This window comes from Hypomesus transpacificus, chromosome 13, assembly GCF_021917145.1.
Source record: "Hypomesus transpacificus isolate Combined female chromosome 13, fHypTra1, whole genome shotgun sequence".
NCBI classification, from domain to species: Eukaryota; Metazoa; Chordata; class Actinopteri; order Osmeriformes; family Osmeridae; genus Hypomesus; species Hypomesus transpacificus.
Window position 1 is genome coordinate 14,278,054 of NC_061072.1, and position 23,314 is coordinate 14,301,367.

The 23,314-nt window shown below is 48.8% G+C and overlaps 2 protein-coding genes across 2 annotated transcripts; one reads left to right on the forward strand and one right to left on the reverse strand.

The window, feature by feature from the left end:
* Window positions 1-9: 9 nt before the first annotated feature.
* ankrd22 (ankyrin repeat domain 22) lies at window positions 10-9,565 on the reverse strand. Its single transcript, XM_047033122.1, has 6 exons — window positions 9,164-9,565; window positions 1,627-1,818; window positions 1,103-1,210; window positions 822-899; window positions 491-589; window positions 10-240 (listed from the first exon to the last, which is right to left on the reverse strand). Exons 1-6 carry the CDS (start codon window positions 9,182-9,184, stop codon window positions 163-165), a joined length of 576 nt encoding a protein of 191 aa, XP_046889078.1. The 5' UTR covers window positions 9,185-9,565; the 3' UTR covers window positions 10-162.
* Window positions 9,566-12,189: 2,624 nt separating this feature from the next.
* stambpl1 (STAM binding protein-like 1) lies at window positions 12,190-23,192 on the forward strand. The gene is made up of 12 exons (XM_047033079.1): window positions 12,190-12,382; window positions 12,491-12,568; window positions 14,910-15,024; window positions 16,156-16,373; window positions 17,816-17,891; window positions 18,237-18,332; window positions 18,738-19,047; window positions 19,322-19,446; window positions 19,624-19,761; window positions 20,332-20,444; window positions 20,828-20,927; window positions 21,126-23,192. The coding sequence occupies exons 3-12, from the start codon at window positions 14,995-14,997 to the stop codon at window positions 21,180-21,182; spliced, it is 1,263 nt and encodes a 420-aa protein (XP_046889035.1). The 5' UTR covers window positions 12,190-12,382; window positions 12,491-12,568; window positions 14,910-14,994; the 3' UTR covers window positions 21,183-23,192.
* Window positions 23,193-23,314: the final 122 nt, after the last annotated feature.

Sequence of the window (23,314 nt, forward strand, 5' to 3'; positions counted from 1 at the left end):
TCACTTTTTCAGATTTTTTTTTCATGATTTATTTAAAACACCATATCATTCCTTCCAACTGTTCCTTACATTTATGTACAAAAATAAAATATGAAAGCACCCATGTAGATATGTTCCAATCGTGGCCAGTGCCACCCCCTTGTCTTCAGTCAGAGGTGGCCGTCAGTGGGGTTTCTTCAACGTGGCGACTATCTTCTTGAAGTCCAACCTTCTGGCAATATCAAGAGGAGTTTCCTTGTTCTGGCCGAATAGAAACGTCAGACATGACCACCATACACAGCAGAAACACACCATGGCTACACCACTAGTACTGTCCTAGTAAGGACCACAGGGGAAGCAAGAAGTTCCACACCAAAGGGAGGAAGTGGAAGTTCATGACCTAGTCAGCTGGAACTAAAAGGTTCGCCATGATGATCTCAAAACTGAAACGGTGTCGAGTGCTAGTTCTGCCGTCTCCTGCGCGTCAGCGCGTGGCTGCAGTCCTACTCACATGGTTCTGAATGGACGCGTCAGCGTTCTTCTCCAGGAGCAGGGGAACGAGGCGGTGACTCTTCCTCTGGCAGGCGTAGTGCAGAGCTGTGTTGCCTTTCTGAAACACACGCAGACAGGCACTTGGTAAATGGATGGTTGGATGATTGTTCTGACAGGTTTGTACGTCTGGTCAAAGTAAAGTACTCAAATTGTCCTTCAAGTACAGAACATCTCTTTGGTGTCTACAATAATGATGGGAGCAGCACTCACATCATTATTGTAGAGGACGGATCCATGTGAGGTACTCAGAGCTATTTCAGGAAAGGACAGGGTCAGAATGCTGTACTCACATTATCCACAGCATCCACCTCCACTGCACTGCTGAGCACCAGGTTCATCAGACTGACATTCTTCTTCTGTTTCTGCACCTGTTAACACATAGAAAGTTCCAGACATACCTCATTTGCACAGAGTAACATTCATACCGGGCAGGACATTTGCTGGCTACGAACTGAACAATTACCTTTTACCAAAGTTGAAGCATGTACATCATCAATCAGTAAGTTGTCACAGCGTGAGGTTTCAATCAGAAAGTCTTACAAATAGAAGGTATCCAATCAGAGAGTCATACCAGTATAAGGTACCCAATCAGCAGGATGGGCATGAGGATGGCAATCATCAGGTAGTCCAGGAGGGAGAAGGTCCTTCTGGCAGCGTAGTGGAGACATGTTCTGTTTTTCTAGAGGGAGAGGGGGAAGGGAATCGGGGGGGGAGAGAGGGAGAAAGAGAGAGGGAAAGAGAGATAGACATTAGATATAAATTGAGAAAAAAAAAAATTGACAACAAAAGACACAAAAATGAAGAAAGAAAATGAGAGAGGGAATAAGAGAGAGAATGTGAGAGAAATGGTGAGAAAACCAAAGACAGAGTCCATGGATCATAACCATCCGTTCAAACCTCCAACCCAGGGGCTCCTCATAGACAAACAAGGACATGTGGCTGCATGATAAGTCTTCGTCACTCAAATAACATGCAACTGGAGTTACACAATGCTGTCATTCCCGCAGCCGTTTCCTGTTTCCCAGCTGTACTCAACACTAAAACCCAACCTTGTGTCCAGGCCAGCTCCTCAAAGGAGGACGAACCGAACCTTACCTTGTTCCTCAACGAAACTTCTGCGTTGTGGTCCAACAGGTACTTGACCACACGGGTGTTGCCGCGACGACAGGCGGCAATGATGGGCGTGTCTCCGTAGTGACTGTCTTGAGCGTTGAGGTTCTTTTTGTCTTCGCTGAGGAGAAGGTACACCTTGTGGAGATCATCATCGTAGGCAGCCTGGCAGATGGGCTAGTGTGTGTGTGTGTGAGGGGGGTAAAAACAAGAGGATATTGAGCATTTTCATTGAAATCATAACCTCTACGTATGTAGGAAATCAATCAAAAAATCATATCAATGCCAGACAGATATGCAAAAAACCTTTAGACAGGCGTTTTCTACATTTCATTTCCAGAACATCATACACGTCAGGCCTGTTTCCCCACTACTGGAGCAAGACACAGCTGGCTTCTGATGGGCACTGCCTACACTGCAAGGAACCGCCAAATGAAAGAGCTGCTGGTTCCAAGAAGAGGTCTAGAACAGGCCAAGAGAACGTTTGATGCGGAGGAATGCGAGGTTGGCTGAAAGTCCACAGCAGTCTTCACCTTCTCCACCTCCTCTAACTAGACAGTCTGCCCATTCTGTCATACTTTGTTGATCAATCAACCTGTTATTGTTCTTCCTCTGTATAAACAAAGATTGTTTTATAAGCAGTCATGAACGGACAGTGTACACGAATATGAGGAGCAAATGGATAGTCAGTGATACTTGAGTAACTAAAAGTCTAGTTTACCAGGTCTGCTAGCCCTCCAGCCAGACAGCATGTGATAAGAGAACAGGTCGCTCCAGTCAGCCGGTTTACACACTATAGGCTAACCAGGTCACACCCATCCATATTCTACTTCAATATACCTTTCACTCCTCAAAGCCTTAAATCCACCAAATGATGACTCTGACACACGACTAGCTAACATTGGTGAACAACTGAGGCACATTAGGACAATAAACAGTACCTACTGTTAAGGATAGTGTAAACTGGGTGTTGAGAGGAAGAATGATACACGGTTAAGCATCGGACCATGTTACTTGTAGTTTAATTAGTAATGATGCAATCACAAGATACACAATGAAAACAACACACCAAGATGTCCGTAGTCTAGTACAATGAATCAGTCGATGATGCAAAAGCAGTCGTCCCACCAAAACAGAGTATAAGACTAGAACGAACGAAGGCCTTCGTTGAGAAAGTGGTCGTGACAGAATATCAGAGAAAGTTCTGCCCCTCCCAAGTTCTGTCTCCCCGCCCTTGGGAGACAGATCTTGTACTCCCCAGAGAGGGAGGTCTGGTGAGTGGCCATTGGTCAGGAGACCTTGGGGTGGCTATTGTTAACCAATTAAATGTCCAGGGCGTTCATGCTGGCGCAAGGTGGGCAGTCCACGGACCTGGTGATGTTAGGAGAGGGAGGGGGCAGAGAAGACCCACAGGTCTGGTGTTGTTCAGGGAGGGGGGTGGACAAGACCCACAGGTCTGATGCAATCCAAGGGGGGGGGGGGGGGGTTTGAGTTCTCCAGAGTTGAGAGCAGGTCATCTCGAGGTCCTGATGATATACGGGGTGGGGTCTTCAAGGGGAAGGGGAGAGGGTAAGACCACTCCTAGGTCAGATGATGTAAAGGGGCAGATGGGCTCCAAGGAGAAGGGGGCATCCAGTGAGAAGGGGGGGGGGGGGGCAGAGTCTCCAGGGGAAGGGGGCATCCAGTGAGAAGGGGGGGGGGGGGGGCAGGGTCTCCAGGGGAAGGGGGCATATTATCCATAGTAAGAACTGTCCGGTCTGACTCGTCCTGAAGCAGAGAAGAGTTATGTTCCCAGCATCACCTTATCTCCCAAGTTGACACTTTTACTCCCATGAGCTGACTAGCTCATTGTGCTCACACCAGTCCCTGAGCGTCACAAACTCGCCTCCCAAGTCAGTTTGCCTGACATCTGCATTCTTGTCCACACACCAAAGTTACATTTCAATGTTTCTTATCTGTTACTTTATTAAATCAATTGATCACATTCAATATTTGTATCTTAGTTATTAGCATTACAAAACATGTGTGTTTACATATTCATATTAGATATTGATTGGTATAGCAGCATTGATCAGCAGTATAATGCTATCATTTCCTCACAATCCCTCCTTTGACACCACTATGTGGTGTCAACATTAAAACTGGATATTTTAAAGTTTCATGGATCCCTCCTTTCACACCCTCTAAAGGGTGTGACAACACAAATTCAAAATATACCAGTCTGGCAGTAAAGGCAAATCAGTTGTTAACTAGGTTAAACATGCGTAAAACACTTAAGCAATGAACCAAAATACAGTCAAACTAGATGTTAAAATGCAAAATCAGTCGATAACTAGGTTAAACATGCGCATATGGTCATCAAAACAGTCAAAATTTAATATTTTTAAAGTTTTCATGGATCCCTCCTTTCACACCCTTTAAAGGGTGTGACTACACAAATTTAAAATATTATGAACCTGTGTGAGCAAACAATGGAGGTTAGTTCAGATGAGCAATAAGAAACAGTCAGTCAGATTACAGGAAGATATATATGACTTTTTTTTTTTTTCTAGAACTCACCCTCCTTTCACACCCTCTAAAGGGTGTGACGCCTTACGATCAGTCAATCTGTTAAACAGAACATTAAAAGAGTCAATACATGTAGAAAGAAACTGTTAATTCGGACAGGATATTTTAAAGTTTTCATGGAATCCCTCCTTTCACACCCTTTAAAGGGTGTGACAACTAACACAAAATTTAAAATATCCCGTTAAGGAACACAATGCTTAGAACGATAATAATGAGACTATGCAGCGTTATGGCCAAGTGGTGTGGACACACTGGACACAGTGGGAAAACCCTAATGATGTTATAGGGGAAAACCCACCGTCACTCCACAGAGTGGACATTCGACATCCATGTACCCACGGCAGACCTGAACATACTCACAGGTCCCCTTCACCACATACATACAACTGTAGCCAAGCTTTTAGAATTGTAATAAAATAAATTTGAGAACATTGAATAACAATCAAACTGGATATTACTGATTAAGATATGTCCCAGTGTAAATAAGGACGTGATTAGTGAAAGTAAAGGGGTTCAAAAGATAATGCCGTGAGGAAAGAGAACATGGCCCTAGCGACAGCCGTCGCTCCAGTCCTGTCCACTTGTAGCCTCACAGAAACGCTCGATCTCTGAGTGAACTTCAAATTCCACAATTTCCTCCAGATAACACTGTGCCTGCTGCCCTAGATTGGCTGCAAGTGTGAAGGTTCGACTATAATTTGTGATGCCAGCTTCTCGAAATATTCTGCTTGTGCTGGATACTGTTCTTTTATTTCCTCCTTGTTTATGCACTGCAGCGATCCTGCAAACACAAGTTTGTATTCTTCCTCAGTTAATGCCACTCTTCTGTTGGTTGTGGGGTCTTTTTTACCGCTGCCTTCTTTAAACCCAGTATCTGGGTTGACTGTGTATTTGGTCTGCCACCAGTCTAATATTTTATAACCTGGCCTTAATTCAACGTGCGATGGACGCCACTCCATTTGTCCTCTCCTTAAAGACACATAAACATAACTTTTTCTTGTTTGAAACAGACATAAAACAAACATGACAGATACATATAGGCAACATAAGGCAAACATAACAGACACACACAGATAGCAAGGTCACGTCTGACCATAAATACTTGTTGTTCCACCACTGGTTGGAATCAAACAATAACAGCTGTAGTAATGCCATGTACCACTAGTCGGAGCCAGACAAAATAGAACTGCAATAATATAATCCACCACCAGTCGGAGCCACAGACAAAACACAACTGCAATAATATAATCCACCACCAGTCGGAGCCACAGACAAAACACAACTGCAATAATATAATCCACCACCAGTCGGAGCCACAGACAAAACACAACTGCAATAATATAATCCACCACCAGTCGGAGCTCACCAACCACCCAACTGCCACCAGCCGGATCCAGGCTAGTAACAGCTGCAACCCACTGTCACCAGTCAATGCCAACCACCAAAATAATTGTAATAGCGCTTACCTGTTGCTGGTCGTAGCTGTGGGTAGAGTCTCAAAGATCCACACATACACATCAGTATTAGAGAGAGAGAGAGAGAGAGAGAGAGAGAGAGAGAGAGAGAGAGAGAGACAAGGAGTTTAGTTGGCACCGGTAGGTCTCAGCTCCTTGACCAGAGAGAGGTAAAGAGAGAGAGAGACATAGAGAGAGAGAGAGAGAGAGAGAGTGTGTGTAGTGCAAGAGAGGGGAGGGGAGGAGAGGGGTGGGGAGGTGTGTGAAGGGAGAGAGTGTGTGAGAGGGGAGTGGTGGGGAGGTGAGGTGTGTGAAGGGAGAGACGAGAGGGTGTGTGAGAGGGGAGGGGTTGGAGGGGAGGGGTTGGGAGTTGAGGGGAGGTGTGTGAAGGGAGAGAGTGTGTGAGGGGGGGAGGGGAGGGGAGAGAGGAGAGGAGGGGGGAGGAGAGGAGAGGGGAGGTGGGGAGAGCGAGAGAGAGAGGGCGAGAGTGAGAGAGTGTGTGAGAGGGTAGGGGTTGGAGGGGTAGGGAGTTGAGGGGAGATGTGTGAAGGGAGAGGAGAGGAGAAAGGAGAGGAGAGGAGTGGAGAGGGGAGGAGAGGAGAGGGGAGGAGAGGAGAGGAGAGGGGAAGGGAAGGGAGGGGAGGTGTGTGAAGGGAGAGTGTGTGAGAGGGGAGGGGTGAGAGGAGAGGAGAGGGGAGGGGAAAGGTGCGAGGGGAGAGATACACATTATTAACCCAACAATGCTAAGAGATAGCGAGAGAGAGAGAGAGAGAGAGCGAGAGAAAGGGAGAGAGAGAGAGCTTGTCTAAAATGCGCCATGCTCGAACCTCGGCATGGCCCCATCCCGACAATGCAATAGAGAGAAAGGGAGAGAGAGCAAGAAAGGGAGAGATACACATTATTAACCCAACAATGCTAAGAGATAGCGAGAGAGAGAGAGAGAGAGAGAGAGAGAGCGAGAGAAAGGGAGAGAGAGAGAGCTTGTCTAAAATGCGCCATGCTCGAACCTCGGCATGGCCCCATCCCGACAATGCAATAGAGAGAGAAAGGGAGAGAGAGCAAGAAAGGGAGAGATACACATTATTAACCCAACAATGCTAAGAGATAGCGAGAGAGAGAGAGCGAGAGAAAGGGAGAGAGAGAGAGCTTGTCTAAAATGCGCCATGCTCGAACCTCGGCATGGCCCCATCCCGACAATGCAATAGAGAGAAAGGGAGAGAGAGCAAGAAAGAGAGAGAGTCTGCTTGTGAAATGTGCCCTGCTCGAACCTCGGCATAGCCCATTCCAGCAATGCAGTAGATAGGGAGAAAGAGAGAGAAAGCAAGAAAAAGAGGTTTGCTACTCCTTAAATCTCCACAAACATATTATTTACGTCTATCTCAAACAGCCAGGTGCTCCCGTCACAGTGCCGCATTCTGCCGGACCCCACCTCGTTTTCCAATAGACACACTTAGAAACAGCCAGGTGTTCCCGTCACAGTGTGACCACTGCCAGGCAACGCCCCGTACCACGTAGAAACTGCCGAGCGCTCCTGTCACAGTGCCACATTCTGCCAGACCTCACCTCGTTTCACAATAGACACAATTAGAAACAGCCAGGTGTTCCCGTCAGTGTGACCACTGCCAGGCAACGCCCCGTACCACGTAGAAACTGCCGAGCGCTCCTGTCACAGTGCCACATTCTGCCAGACCTCACCTCGTTTCACAATTACAAATGTATCATTGAGTTTGCATCAACGTTAATCTCTCTATGGACAATTTGATTCAAAGTGTGCAGCCCAGAGTCACAGTACAGTGCAGTTTAAAGACACTCACTCCTAAAAGCTAAAGTCCTAAGCTATGCAGATTTCGTTTAAACAGGCTCTGCTTACCTTATTTTTGTGGATATCCAAGTGAGTGTCAGTGAACCACAGCTGTCCCGCTCCTGCCGGCTGGGGTCCCCTTCTCAGGGACCTCTCGTCCAGATCTCTCACCCAGGCACGTCGGAAGGTCACCAATTGTTAATGATAGTGTAAACTGGGTGTTGAGAGGAAGAATGATACACGGTTAAGCATCGGACCATGTTACTTGTAGTTTAATTAGTAATGATGCAATCACAAGATACACAATGAAAACAACACACCAAGATGTCCGTAGTCTAGTACAATGAATCAGTCGATGATGCAAAAGCAGTCGTCCCACCAAAACAGAGTATAAGACTAGAACGAACGAAGGCCTTCGTTGAGAAAGTGGTCGTGACAGAATATCAGAGAAAGTTCTGCCCCTCCCAAGTTCTGTCTCCCCGCCCTTGGGAGACAGATCTTGTACTCCCCAGAGAGGGAGGTCTGGTGAGTGGCCATTGGTCAGGAGACCTTGGGGTGGCTATTGTTAACCAATTAAATGTCCAGGGCGTTCATGCTGGCGCAAGGTGGGCAGTCCACGGACCTGGTGATGTTAGGAGAGGGAGGGGGCAGAGAAGACCCACAGGTCTGGTGTTGTTCAGGGAGGGGGGTGGACAAGACCCACAGGTCTGATGCAATCCAAGGGGGGGGGGGGGGGGGTTTGAGTTCTCCAGAGTTGAGAGCAGGTCATCTCGAGGTCCTGATGATATACGGGGTGGGGTCTTCAAGGGGAAGGGGAGAGGGTAAGACCACTCCTAGGTCAGATGATGTAAAGGGGCAGATGGGCTCCAAGGAGAAGGGGGCATCCAGTGAGAAGGGGGGGGGGGGGGGCAGAGTCTCCAGGGGAAGGGGGCATCCAGTGAGAAGGGGGGGGGGGGGGGGCAGGGTCTCCAGGGGAAGGGGGCATATTATCCATAGTAAGAACTGTCCGGTCTGACTCGTCCTGAAGCAGAGAAGAGTTATGTTCCCAGCATCACCTTATCTCCCAAGTTGACACTTTTACTCCCATGAGCTGACTAGCTCATTGTGCTCACACCAGTCCCTGAGCGTCACAAACTCGCCTCCCAAGTCAGTTTGCCTGACATCTGCATTCTTGTCCACACACCAAAGTTACATTTCAATGTTTCTTATCTGTTACTTTATTAAATCAATTGATCACATTCAATATTTGTATCTTAGTTATTAGCATTACAAAACATGTGTGTTTACATATTCATATTAGATATTGATTGGTATAGCAGCATTGATCAGCAGTATAATGCTATCATTTCCTCACACTACCTCAATACCAATAAGTTGACAAAAATGCCCAACTTTGAACAGTTTGGAAACACTTGTAGCAGCATTTTTATGTAAAACAAACGACACGATGTTGCTTGTCAATGCTGTGACACATTGCATTGGCAAAACTCACGTCTTAATGTTTGTTTTAGAACTAAATCATTGGATAGACTACCGTGGACCGCGTTGAAGTACGGGATGCTATCGTCTCTAATACCGTGTTGATTTAGCTACACGTCGAGAATAACATAGTCCAACTGTTGCCGTAACTCTAACCTGGACAACTGAAATATTGTCTGAAGATTTAAAAGTCTCCTAGTGAATAAGTGTAGCTACCTACCTCCGAATATACGATCCCCATGTCTCCACTTCTTCAATGACGTATAGGCTCTCCAGAGAAAGGACACAAATGTGTATTCAGAACAATCCCGGACTCCAGACACCTTGCTTTCAATAGTCAATTAAACTGTATTTATTTTAAAGAAAGTAAACACAGACGTGTCTCAGGAACAATAGTGAAGTATAACTTCCTCTAAGGGCTTCAAAGATGATCCCTGCTTTGGTAATGTGTATCCGAAGTATAGAGTGTGGAATGTACGCGACTTTCAGTGGTGAGTCAACAATGTGGTGTAGGATCGTGTAATTATTGTGACACAGCTATCCTGGCTGGATCCTGGCTACCTTCTATATGCAGTAGTTAGTCATCTTTCGACTTTCCTGTTTGGATGGGATAAGTGGTTTAATTAACCTGAGTCTCCTACGAGTCCAACCAATCCGTGTGTGTTCCGGGGATGGGGTCACTTTTAATTAACTTTTATCCATTATGCATATGTTAAAAAAGATCTAGCATCAGAATCAGAAAGGGATTTATTTGCCATGAAAGTTTGCACAGACAAGGAATTCACTTTGGCAGGAATAGGTCTTCAAACAGGCCAGAGTTACCCCTTTACTCAAAAAACCCTCCCTTAACCCTGCCGTCCTCCAGAACTACAGACCGGTATCATTGTTGCCCTTCTTTTCTAAAACAATTGAACGTGCTGTATCTAACCAACTGTCTAACTTCCTTTCTCAGAACAACCTGCTCGACCCCAACCAATCGGGCTTCAAGACCGGCCACTCCACAGAGACTGCCCTCCTTTCAGTCACCACTGCCCTCCAGTCTGCCAGAGCGGCTTCCAGGTCATCCGTCATCATTCTGCTGGACCTTTCTGCGGCGTTTGATACGGTTAACCACCAGATCCTGCTCTCCAGACTTTCTGAGATGGGCATCACTGGCACTGCACTCCAGTGGATCTCATCCTACCTGTCGGGAAGATCCTACCAGGTCTCCTGGGGAGGCAAACTGTCAGGCCCACGCCAGCTCTCCACTGGTGTCCCACAGGGCTCCGTCCTTGGTCCCCTCCTCTTCTCTCTGTACACCACCTCACTTGGACCAATCATCACCTCCCATGGCTTCTCCTACTACTGCTACGCTGACGACACGCAGCTGTACCTGTCATTCCCTCCGACCGATCCGGGGATCTCAGCTAGGATTGAGGCCTGCCTCGCAGACATCTCCGCCTGGATGACTGAGCACCACCTCCAGCTGAACCTTGCCAAAACGGAACTTCTCATCATCCCGGCCAAACCCTCCATCTCCCATGACTTCTCAATAACCCTGGGATCTGCGACGGTGACCCCCTCATCCTCTGCCAGGAACCTTGGGGTTACCATGGATGACGAGCTCTCCCTCACGGCCCACATTGCTGCGGTCTCCCGGTCGTGTAGATTCACCCTTTACAACATCCGGAAGATCAGGAGATACCTGTCTGAGCACTCCACCCAGCTGCTTGTCCAAGCACTTGTCCTCTCCAAGTTGGACTACTGCAACTCGCTGCTCGCCGGTCTCCCATCATGCGCAACCCGCCCTCTTCAGAGGATTCAGAACGCAGCGGCCCGTCTGGTCTACAATCTACCCAGACGCTCCCACGTTACCCCGCTCCTCATCTCCCTCCACTGGCTACCCATAACGGCCCGCATCAGATTCAAGACCCTGGTACTGACCTTCCGAGCAGTGAACGGGACTGCGCCCGACTACATCAAGTCTCTCCTGCAGCCTTACACCCCCACCCGCCACCTACGGTCTTCTTCAGACAACCGCCTGGTGGTCCCACCTCTCAAGACTGCCCGGTCCCAGCACAAGCTCTTCTTCTGCCTGGCACCCCAGTGGTGGAATCAACTCCCCACCTCCATCAGAGACACGGACTGTCTCTCCACCTTCAAGAGAAGGCTCAAGACACACTTGTTCCGGGAGTACAATGGTACTTAGGAATGGTTTGCTGAACCCAACGCTAGTTTCCTCAAGGTTCACAATGACTCTTGCTTAGACTGTTGCTCTTGTTGGTTAGTGGTAGCTGATTTAAACTGTTGTATTCTTTTTTAGTTAATCCTATTTTATTGCTTTCCTACAGGTACACCTGCACTTAGAGATTAATGTTGTGTAATTTTTAACTTGTTTAACTACATGCTCTTATGGTTTCTTCCCTTTAGCACTATTTTTTGGTTGTTCACAATATGTACTTCTTGTTTTTGACTACCCGCAATGCTGTGGGGCTATCTTGTTGTTATTATCAGTGACCTATGCACTTTGTGAAGCTCTCTCTTGGAAGTCGCTTTGGATAAAAGCGTCTTCTAAATGAATAAATGTAAATGTAAATAGGTGCATACAATAAACATATAGGAACCTCTAATTAAAATATGTGGACTATATACTAAGGGTACATAAACTAGCAGTACTGGTAGTAACTGTAATTACATGGTAATTATGGTTGAATGACAACAGATTTAAGATCGACCTAGGTTTATCCCATTGGTCCAAATGCTGCGGTTCCACTAAACTGAACTGTGCATGTTCAGGTTATGTTCAGATAGAGGAATTATGTAGGGCCTACGCCATCTAGCGAAAACTAACTTAATTTATGCAGTGTAATTTTCTATCTTGATCACCATCTTTGTCGGGATTAGCAGCCAATGTAGGCTAATTGTAGGTTAGGATTGCCTTTCAGATAAATAATTCGTCCTTGCCCCCGCGTAGTAGTTTATGTGATTTTCTTTCCCCACAGACCCCGGCCTTGAATGTCGATATTATGGTCCATGTGGCCAATCAGCGCTCGGTTTTTTGTAGCCTACAATGGCGCTGCGCGACCGCCTTTTTTATAAGGCCATATCTATAGCTGTTACGTGCAGCTGTACGCCATTATAAGTAATTATCAAATGAAGTATGTGACACAAAGAACTACCGCTGTGTCAATGTCGTGGGGCGTTCGTTCCTTTGTCCAGTAGTGCGCTGGATGTTTGAAGTGTATTCTCATCCCCGCCCACTTCGAATGACACATCCCTTCATGGGGTCCACCGCTGCTGCTGACATTGTACAGTACTACACCGCTGATGCAGCAGCCGAGCCGCGCACACTGACCTCTCAGGATAACAATCTGACTCGCTTCATAGCGCATCGGATTTCGGCCACGGCATTCAGCCATTTTATAACATTTTGAAACTTCATATCATTTCATTTCTAAAGGTAGGCTATTCTATTTTCTCCATGAAGGGGAGTGGATAGGTTGTTAAACCGGTTACGCACGATTTAGAAACCTAACAAGCAGGTTGCTGCTCATGCTCCACTTTCTAGCATGCACCACATGTGACCGTGGCGGCGATGTGGAGTGGGCAAGGGGATCAGCCATTGGACACACGAGAGAATTAACTGGTGAGCCCCAGATTTCCATCTCTATAGTGTCCCTTATTTATTGTTTTAATCGAATGGAGTGGTGTGCGTTATTAAAAACCATTCATTCGTTTTTATAGCCTAACAGGACGTAACGAGGCACTCGCTGATGAATTGATGCATTGGTTGTAAATCACTCTTCAGTGGTCAATAATAGGTCTGACAGTGCTTAGCATGCCCTCTCTAGCCAGGTTAACTCAGCAGGGAATACTTCGCAGTGATAATTTAGCCTCCTGTAAAGAGTCTGGAGGAGATGCATTCCTAACGTTGTTGCGATTTTCTCATCTATAAAACTCGAGCTCTGATCTGGCAGCAACACTCTCCAACAGGAAACGAAAAGCAGGAAATTCCAGATTGCCATACCTATAACTTTAACAACTAAAATATTAGAATGTTGTGAGGAACCAAGTTATGTATAGCCAATTAGTAATCAGTCACTCAAGCTCATCAGTGCTGAAAATGAGATTCACATTCACATTCAGATTTATTCTACGAGCTCAGTCTATAGTCGGCTAATTGCTAAGTCATCATGGCAAATCGGTATAGAGCCGTACATGACTGTGAAAGGTGCAGTGTAGATTGACCCGTTTGTTCTTGAGGTATGCTGTAAAATTACATACTCGTATACCGTTTTATACACATAACAGCTTCTCTCTTTTAGTGAATGTTTCTGTTACATATCACAGTGCTTACCTGACTGTTTTTGTTTAATCTGGTAGTCTAAAATTTAGACTCTAAATGACCGTTTATTTTTTAGATGACTGTATTTCACTGACTGTTTTTGCTCTGACAGTGTCAAATGGAGTGACTGTTTATTTTTTGACTATTTGACGGACTATCTGTTTTTACCCTGGTATTGTCTAACTGAATGACTGTTTCTTTTTTGTGTGACAATTTGACTGACTACATCTCACCGAATGACTGTTCCTCTATACCAGTGTGCCTGACTAACAGATCGACCCTGACTGACTGATGCTTTTTTTTTTGTTGGTTTCTCTTCATTTCCATTGTAAATACCATCTGAGTGGGTTTACTTTCTCCCAGCCTCAGTCATCACTGATGATGAGTCAGCACCGTTTAGCAGCGGCTCGAGCTTGTCCGGGCACCAGAACTATTCTGTCAGTTTGCTGCCCTGGTGCTCAGCAGAAACATGTTGAATGTCCATCTGTCTGAACATGATGGGGGGGGGGGGGGGGGGGGAGGGGGGGAGCCAGCAGCTTGGCCAGCCAACAACAAGTGCCAGCCAGTGACTTAAGAACTGAAGAGAAACACTGGAGAAAACACTTCCACAGAACACACTGAGGATCCTTGTAGATAATTTACAGGGTTCTGTCAACGTTTTGAAGGATTTACCACCGGTTTAATAGTGTAGGAAAGGCTTACTTTGGCCGTGACATGAAGTGAAGTTTTAGTTTTTATTTGTTGACCTAACATGTCTCTGTTGTCTTCTCATTCAGACTGCTGGCTTTTCCTAACCGAGTGGAACGGTGTTCACATTAACATGCTCAGTCAGCAGAGGCCTCGCTCTTTCACATCCAGCAGCAGTCAATACATCCAGTCACCTGGGTCCAGTGTGTTCCCTCACAACCTCATTCTCTGGTCCTTAGTAACAGCACACCAAGCGTTACCATGGCAGCTGTATACTGTCGTACCATTGACCGGAGCACTTTCACACAGTAGAGTGGCTAATCGGTTCCAGGGTCTGTTCTGCCCTGGATGAGAGGTTGTGGACATGTGTGGGAAAACAGACTCTGGGTCAGTGGTGGAAAGCGGAGCCGCTGGAACACACAAACCCAAAAACCCACCATGCAGGCAGAAAGCCCTGCACACAAACACACACAAGCTTAAATTGCCACATGCGCGCATGTGTCAATGGACACTAACTCACGTGCACACACACAGCTCACCCAAGAATGAGTTCTCAGATGAAGACTTGCACATGAGTCACCCGGCGTTGCTGCTTAGTTACAAGCTGTCATAGCAACTGTAGCACATTTCTTGGAGGCCACAAGGCATTGGCTATTAGAAAAAAAAAACTGCTAGAATTAAATGTACTCTTTTTTTTGCGAATTCTCAGAAATGGTGAGCAAAGCCTGTTTATCTGCAATTAAAAACACATACCCAGTTAACCTGACAAAGGGGGGGGGGAAGGGAAAGCAGAGAGAAAGACTTAAAGAAAAAACAGATTCAAGAGAAAGGAGGATTGATGGATGGAAAGACAAAAAAAACTAGAGGATTGAAGGGTTTATTAACCTCCAGGTCACCATCATCAGCACCCTCTGTGTTTACCCTCACCCCCCCCCCCCCCCCCACCCTCCTGCAGTGAAGGATCATGGGAGGTGGCAGATGGACGAGAGTTGTGTGGGCAGAGCAAAGCCTGTGAGACACCAGAGAAGACCACACACACCATGGACTACGGCTTCAGCTTCAACACGCTGGTGAGGCTTGTGTGTGTACGTGTGTGTGTGTGTGTGTGTGTGGTGTTGGGCCGATTCAGCGTGCAGAATCTGTAATGGCTGTTTTCTGCAATCTGCTGAAAGATCAGATCTCTGATCCTTTCAGAGATGTGAAAGGGGTTGGAAAGCTGGAGTCGGGAGAGGGGGTGAGTAGAGAGTGAGACAGAGGAGGAGGCAGGGTGGGGGGAGTTGGAGCTGGGGGATGAGAGGAGGGTGAGGGGGATGAGAGGAGGAGGAGGGGGGTGAGAGGAGGAGGTGGGGGGTGAGAGGAGGAGGTGGGGGATGAGAGGAGGAGGAAAGGGATGAGAGGAGGAGGAGGGGGGTGAGAGGAGGGGGTGAGAGGAGGAGGAAAGGGATGAGAGGAGGAGGAGGGGGGTGAGAGGAGGGTGAGGGGGATGAGAGGAGGAGGTGGGGGGTGAGAGGAGGAGGTGGGGGATGAGAGGAGGGTGAGGGGGATGAGAGGAGGAGGAGGTCTGGGACAGAGGCAGCTTCCTCTCACTCCGTTTTTTATCAAGTTTCCCAACAGCTGCTGCTCTGTCCCTCCCTCCCTGCCTTCCTCGTACCCATCCCTTCATTCAGCCTCATCCCCCCATCCTGGGGTGCAAGGGAACGTGGGAGGCAGGGAGCGGATGTCAGCCTCTCCACTCCTCCTCCTCTTCTCTTTATGAATAGAGGAGCGGGGACAAGAGAGGGGCTATCTCTCTGTACACACACAACCTCACACACACAACCTCACACACACACACACATGCACCACACAAACACAGCTCCTTCTCAGGCACAGAGAGCGAGGGAGGGAGAGAGAGAGAGTCACTTCCGCCTGTCAGGCTGTTGGTGCCAAAGGCTTCCTCAGCCTCTGTAAGTCATCATCCATGGCACCACACTGGCCCACTGTGAGCCATCAAATGGGGTCGAATGCAGCTAAATAGACTTGTGGAGTGCCTCATTAAAAAGTCCCCGCTAGTCTTGGCTCTCCCACACACACAGTCAAACATGGAAACACACACAGACATGGACACACACACGCGCGCTCCAGTCCTGTAAACACGTCAGATTGCCATGGTCTGTGGTGTCCCCAAGCTCTGACCCCCTCGACCCTTCCCCCGTCCGCAGAAGAAGCTGGCGGCCGAGCCGGACTACACGGACGTGAGCCTGGCGGCGGTGGAGCGCGTGCGGGCTCTCAGCAAGATGGGCTGCAGCGTGGAGATCAACGAGGAGATCGCCCCCCGTCGCTACTTCCGCTCCGGGGTGGAGATGGAGCGCATGGCGGCAGTGTACCTGGAGGAGGGCAGCCTGGAGAACGCCTACGTCCTCTACAACAAGTTCATCACGTAAGAGACACACTGTTACCCAGACCAGTCCAGTACGCATACCAGAACAGTATACTGTACCAGTAGATACACCAGCCCAAACACCAAAACATTGACTGTACCAGACCAGTACATATATACTGTTAAGGCGTGTCAAACTGTGTGGTGGAGAATGATACAAGGTTAAATACCAGACCGAGTTATTTGTAGTTTAATAATAAGAAATGATGCAATCACAAGAATACACAAGGAAAAAAACACACCAGGATGTTCTTCAGTCTATCACAGTGAATCATTCGATGATGCCAATGCAGCTTCACAGAAACAGAGTCACAGAATAGATGAAACGAAGGCCTTCGTTGAGAAAGTGGTCGTGACAGAGATCAGAGAGAGAGTTCGGCCCAGTCCAAGTTCTGTCTCCCTGTCCTCAGGAGACAGGTCTTGTACCCCCCAGAGAGGGAAGTCTTCGATAGGTGATTGGTCAATAGACCATGGGGGGGGGGGGGGGAATGTGGTTATCCAATTACATTTCCAGGGCGTTCACGGTGGCACTTGGTGGGCAGTCCAAGGATCTGATGATGTTCAGAGAGGGAGGGGGCGGAGAACAGCCACAGGTCTGCTCAGGGAGGGGGGCAGACAAGACCCACAGGTCTGATGTAATCAAGGGGGGGGTTCTCCAGGTAAGGGAGTAGATCACCCCTAGGTCCTGATGATGTGCGGGGTGGTGGGAGCTGCATCTCCAGGGAGAGAAGGGGGGGGGGGTTGTGTCTCCAGGAGTAGGGGGGGAAGACCACTCCTAGGTCTGATGATGTATGGGGGCAGGTGAGGACAGGGTCTCCAAGGGGCAGGGGGCATCCAGTGAGAAGGGAGGGGGGAGGGCAGGTTCTCCAGGGGGCAGGGGGCATCCAGTGAGAGGGAGGGGGGGGGGCAGGTTCTCCAGCATACCCAAAGGTAGCCAGACCGGCTGGTCTGATTCGTCCTGAAGCAGAGAAGAGTTACAGTCCCAGCATCACCTTATCTCTCATTTTGACACTCTGCTCCCAAAGGCTGAGGAGCCCCATTGTGCTCACACCAGTCCATGAGTGCCACCAACTCGACTACCAGAAAGTTTGCCTGACATCGGCATTCTTGCCACAAGCCAAAGTTACATTCTAGCACGATCTTACTATACTGATATATTTCAGCACAACCTTACTTTACACAAAAACATCCTGTTGCCTGATCCCATCTGTTCTTTAGTAAATCAATTGATCACAATTGGATATATGTTTTAGTATAAAGCATTACATACAATTTTATATACTTGAGGTAGTGATTGGTACAGCAGCATTGATTAGCAGTAAAGTTATTAGTCCTTCACAATACCAGACCAGAGAAGTTTAGGACATGCAACCCAATAGTCACGCCAGGACACACCAGTTCATAAACCAGGCTGTGCTCATGCTGTCTGTCTGTGTGTCCAGATTATTTGTGGAGAAGCTTCCGGCCCACAGGGACTACCAGCAGTGCAGTGTCCCAGAGAAGCAGGTCATCATGAAGGTAGGACCCCAAACCCCCCCCCCCCCTCCCCTTCGTCCCTGCCCCTAACCCAGGGAGAACCTCTCGCTAACCCAGGGAGAACCTCTCCCTAACCCAAACCCTGCCTAATCCTCAGCCCTTCCCCTCCACACTCCCGCCCTGCTTTTTATAGAGACCGCCCATAGTGCTGATCTAAGACTCAAGCTCTCTGTCAGACAAAAATGTGCATGCGTGTGTGTGTTTGGAGGGGGGTGGGAGGGTGGAGGGGGTGTGTGGAGGGGCCGTAACTGGTACAAAATGCTGTGAAACTGAGTAGCAGAAATTGAGTGTGACATATCATCACTTCCTGGTTTCACGCCATTGCAGAAATTACAGGAAGTGGCGTTCCCCAGGAAGGACCAGCTGAAGAAGCTTCTCCATGAGAAGTACAACAGAGAACACGCGGAGTACCTGAGGAGCCAGGTTAGCACACCACTGGCTACATGGGGTGCACTCGGTTTGCACTACATTGCGACACAAGTTGATTAAAATTGATTGGTACATGAGAACGTTCTGTGACAGTCCACCCCAATCAGCTTAGTGTCTGGCTAGCCTGACTGACAGCTCTATTTCTGGCTCTAAGCCCTGAGGCAGAGATGCAGAAAGACAGACAGGTTGACAGACAGACAGATGGTGAGACTCGTACTGGACCAAAGAGAGAGACAGGACACACCCACCTTGTATTAGCTGTGTGTTGGAACAGCTCACGTGTTTCTAAACGGACGTCGTCCCGAACGAGTTGTGACGCTTTTCGGTTGGAGAACCCCCCCCCACGACGGCAGCCTTCGAAAATTGTCCAATCACGCGTCTCCAACGATGTGTCTCCAGAGCCAGGCGGTGGTGGCGGAGGGGTGTGGCCAGCAGCTCCAGCGCCTCTCCCTATTGGAGGAGGAGAGGCAGCGCGTCGCGCAGCTCCGCCGGATGCAGCTGGAGTCGGAGCAGTTCCGCCACTTTGAGGACCAGCTGCGGCGCCAGGAGCTGGCCAATCGCAGGGAGGAGGCGGCCTCCCAACTGCCCGAGCAGACGGACGGGTCCTGCCTGACGACGCAGGCCGCCAAGAACCACGTCCGAGCCCTCCCCGACCCCGACAGGAACAAGCCGCCGCCCCCCAGCGCCAAAGCTGCCGGCACAGTCCAGAGTGAGTGGTTGGGGTCATCCAGGGGTCGCGGGGGGCGGGGGGGTGGTCAGGTGGACACAGGATGCTAGCCCGAGTTGGGAGGCCAGAGAGTGGATCTTGTGTCACGTGAAATCATGATGGCTGATTGGAGCAGAGAGCTGAGGGAAGTTAAATATTGGGCATCATGACACGAGGCAGCGACGCGTTCGCTCCTTCTGTGGAGGTTTTAAGCCTGTGTGTGTGTGTTTCTGTGTGTGTCTCGTGTGCGCGCGTCTCTCTGTGTTTGTGTGTGCAGCCCAGCGCGTGGAGGGGCTGAGGAGGGTGGTCCTCTCCAGAGACCTGACCTACCGCTTCCTCCTGCTGGCCGACAGCAACACGGCCCGCGGCATCGAGACCTGCGGCGTGCTCTGTGGGAAACTGGTACGGCTTGATCACGCCAACACGCCCGACTGAACACATGACCTTCTGAGAAACATGAACACACCGGGAGACCTCATGAACACATGACCTGATGAACACATGAATAGCTTGTCAAATGAACATGCTAGGTCAACCAATGTCAACATCACATTAACCTCTCTCTCTCTCTCCCTGCAGACCCATAATGAGTTTGTGCTGACCCACGTGGTGGTCCCTAAACAGTCTGCCGGGCCGGACTACTGTGACATGGAGAACGTTGAGGAGCTCTTCAGCTTCCAGGACCATCACAACCTGCTCACTCTGGGCTGGATCCACGTGAGGGCACACACAGTCACTCTCACATACACACACACACACACACAGTCACTCTCTCTCACACACACACACACACACACAGTCACTCTCTCACACACACACACAGTCACTCTCACATACACACACACGCACACACGCACACACACACAGTCACTCTCTCACACACACACACGCACACACACACACACGCACTGTCACTCTCACACACACTCACTCTATTTCTCATACACGCTGTCTCTGTCTTTCAACAAACAACAAATTAAGTTGATAGTCTACTCTGACCGTGTTGTGTTTGTGTGTGCGGAGACAAAGTGCAAGGTTGAGTATTAACAGTAAAGTGACCCTATTGTAATACTCCTCCAATAATGACATAATCAGATATCCCCATGGAAACCAGGGACAGAGAAGCATGTTCTAGTTATTCAGCCTACAGTTCATCAGAAGCCAAGGCTAAAGGGATCCCTGATAATGTGCCAGAGAGAGAGAGAGAGTGAGAGGGAGAAAGTGAGTGATGAGTGATGAATGAAGAGCCCAGATGTAACATGTTTATACGTGCCCCCCCTCCCCCAGACCCACCCCACCCAGACAGCCTTCCTGTCCAGTGTAGACCTGCACACGCACTGCTCCTACCAGCTCATGCTGCCGGAGGCCATCGCCATCGTCTGCGCCCCCAAACACAACGAGTACGGCTCGCCCTCTTCTACTTCCCTCTCTCTCTCTCTCTCTCTCTCTCTCTCTCTCTCTCTCTCTCTCTCTCTCTCTCTCTCTCTCTCTCTCTCTCTCTCTCTCTCTCTCTCTCTCTCTCTCTCTCTCTCTCTCTCTCTCTCTCTCTCCTCTCTCTCTCTCTCTCTCTCTCTCTCTCTCTCTCTCTGAAATGATCTCACTCTCTGTCGTCTGTTCTACTCACTGTCTCCTCTTACTCTCTCTCACCCTCTTTATTGTCTCAAACTCTTTCTCTTCTCTGTAAGTCTCCTTCAGCCTGCAGGAAGGGTGTGGTATATTTTGGGTGTCTCATCTGATACTATTCAGTACAACTGTCTGTTCCTCTCTGATGTGTGTGTTTCAGTACGGGGGTGTTCAGGCTCACAGGCCCAGGCATGGGGGAGGTGGGAGGCTGCAGGATGAAAGGCTTTCACCCCCACTCCAAGGACCCTCCCCTCTTCACCGTGAGTAACTCTACACACACACACACCCCCCCTCCCCCCTCTGAGAGCACTGTGACGGATTTCAGGGTGTTAACATCTACACTCTTGTGGCCTTCTGACACAGGGACCAATGTTTTTTTCCAACTATGTGTTTGTTATCGTGTGTGTGTGTTTCTTTCCTGGGTTCATGGTTGTTCATCCAGCCTCTTTGTGTTGCAGCATTGTAAGCACGTGGTGTTGAAGGACTACAAGACCACAGTGCTGGACCTCAGGTGACAGAGAGGGGGCCCCACCCTCACCCCCGCACCATGAACCCTCACCCCCTCCTCACAGCGTAACGCCAACATGAGCCCAACCCTCCCCCGCCACATCGCAGACTGGAAATGTTTGTTTACATGACGGCATTTGTACTTTTATTTATTTCTGTGAAGACGGTACTGTAAACGGAGCGGGCCTGTTAAACGCTGGAGTGTCGTGAACTTGGACAGTGGAGCTGTGAACTTTGTTGAAGTTTATTGTTGTTTTAATGCTGCTGCTGTTGTTGTTTTTTATCCTGCTTGTTTATGCGATGGCATTTCGATGAGGAAGGACTAGTTGACAAAGGCCTTTACAGCACAAGGCCTGAAATGTCTCAGAGATGGTGTGCGCGTGTGTGTGTGTATATGTGTGCTTGCGCAGACTTGAGACGTGTGCGTGTGTGTGTATAAAGACTTCTTGCTGAGCCAGGTTTGGTGAACATTTGAAGTGATATGACAAACTCACTGCTTGAATTTTGATGACAACTTTGTGGCTAACTGGTCTAGGAAGTTGCTTTTGTGTTTTGTGGTCGTGTTTGACTTCTAACTGGTAAACACATTGGCCACTTGGATGTCACAGTCTTTCAAGTTTTTAACTATGTGTGTCGCAAGTGGTGACTTGGACCTAACATATCCCTTCACCTAGAGAGGTGGTCTGTCTGGGGAAGCTCAACCAAGCAGGACCTAACGTATCCCTCCGCCTAGAGGTTGTTCTACTGTCTGGAGAAGCCCTACCAAAGTGCTCTGAAAATATCAGTCAAACAAAGACACCGTAGACGCCTTATCTTTTCTCCTATATCCTCCTCTCCTATATCCTCCTCTCCTGTATCCTCCTCTCCTATATCCTCCTCTCCTATATCCTCCTCTCCTCTACCCTTTTTCTGTGAGGGGTACCAGGTTTCAGGGTGAGTTCTCTAAAGCTCCGAGGCATTAGGATCATTTGAAGTATTTTGGCAATAGACAAAGTCTGTCTTATTTTTCTATCTCATGCTGATTCTGTACCCAGGTGGTCATGTCTCAGGAGGCGTGGGTGTCTCAAAGCTCCTTCCCAGCTAGTCCAGAGCTCTCCAACCCTCTTTCTGGGCTCCCCCAACCCTCATTTAGTGCACACCCTTCTAACAGCTGCTGGGAGTCAGGTTAGTTACAGTCTAAGGAAATAATAACCCTACTGGACTGTTAGCTACCCAGGAACAGGGATGGGGAGCTCCACCATTGTTCATCTCCGTCGGCGGCCGAGGCAGGAAGAGCCCTCCCCCGAGGTTCTGTCACCGCTGACAGCCTTCACAGGGTCCACCGGAGAGCGAGGGCGTCCGTACCCAAGTGGTTCAGGGACTGCACCGTCTCTGCTCCGTAAAAGCCCATGTTCCACTGCGTGGCTACGAGCTTGAAGCAAACGTGTATGTTCTTGTGGCTTTGTGTGTGTGTGTGTGTGTGTGTGGACTGTGGCCGTGACCCTTGAGCCTGTATGTGAAGGTCACGCCCCTCTTTTACACTGCCGGTTTACTAATAAAACTGCTACTGATCCGTCCTGTGTCTGTGGACTGTCTGTTGTACCCACCCAGCACCTGAAATACCCTGTAGCCTGTGGATGGGACTCCTAATACGCACAACACCCTTCCATGTCTAGTGGAGATCTGATGGATGTCATGTTTGCCTGACACGTCACACTCCTGTGTGGATCTGTGGACCGGCCTGCGTGTCTGGATCAAGCTAGAGACACCTGTGGACTAGAAGTATCAGCTATCGAGGAAGCAGCTCTACAGATACCAGCCGTAGCAGAACCAGCTCTGGGAAACGGCAGACCAGAGAGAGCAACTTTAAAGAAAGCAGCTCTACAGATGCCAGCTCTAGAGAAACCAGAGATACTAGCAAATTAGAGATAGCAGAGCTGTAGAGATCAAATAACATGTTAGTTGTCTGTCCCTTGTGCAAGCAGTGTCTCAGAAGGCCGGCCCTGTCAGCATCCTTCACAGACCCAGAGGAAGCCGGTTTGACATGTTTTCATCCTGTTTAAAAGGCCTCGTAGACACCGAGAATGAGGGATGAGGTCGAAGAACGGAGACGAGGCTCAGATCCGGTTCATCAGCAATCCAGAACACGGAGGGGTGGCTT

Excerpts from the sequence above, each read along its gene's own strand:
- stambpl1 (XM_047033079.1), top strand. The coding sequence starts at position 14,995 with ATGGACTACGGCTTCAGCTTCAACACGCTG. Across the intron at positions 16,374-17,815 it reads CTCTACAACAAGTTCATCAC|ATTATTTGTGGAGAAGCTTC; the intron begins GTAAGAGACACA and ends CTGTGTGTCCAG. Across the intron at positions 19,762-20,331 it reads TCACTCTGGGCTGGATCCAC|ACCCACCCCACCCAGACAGC; the intron begins GTGAGGGCACAC and ends CCCCTCCCCCAG.
- ankrd22 (XM_047033122.1), bottom strand. The coding sequence starts at position 9,184 with ATGGGGATCGTATATTCGGAG. Across the intron at positions 590-821 it reads AGGTGGATGCTGTGGATAAT|AAAGGCAACACAGCTCTGCA; the intron begins GTGAGTACAGCA and ends CGTGTGTTTCAG. Across the intron at positions 241-490 it reads ACGCGTCCATTCAGAACCAT|AACAAGGAAACTCCTCTTGA; the intron begins GTGAGTAGGACT and ends CTATTCGGCCAG.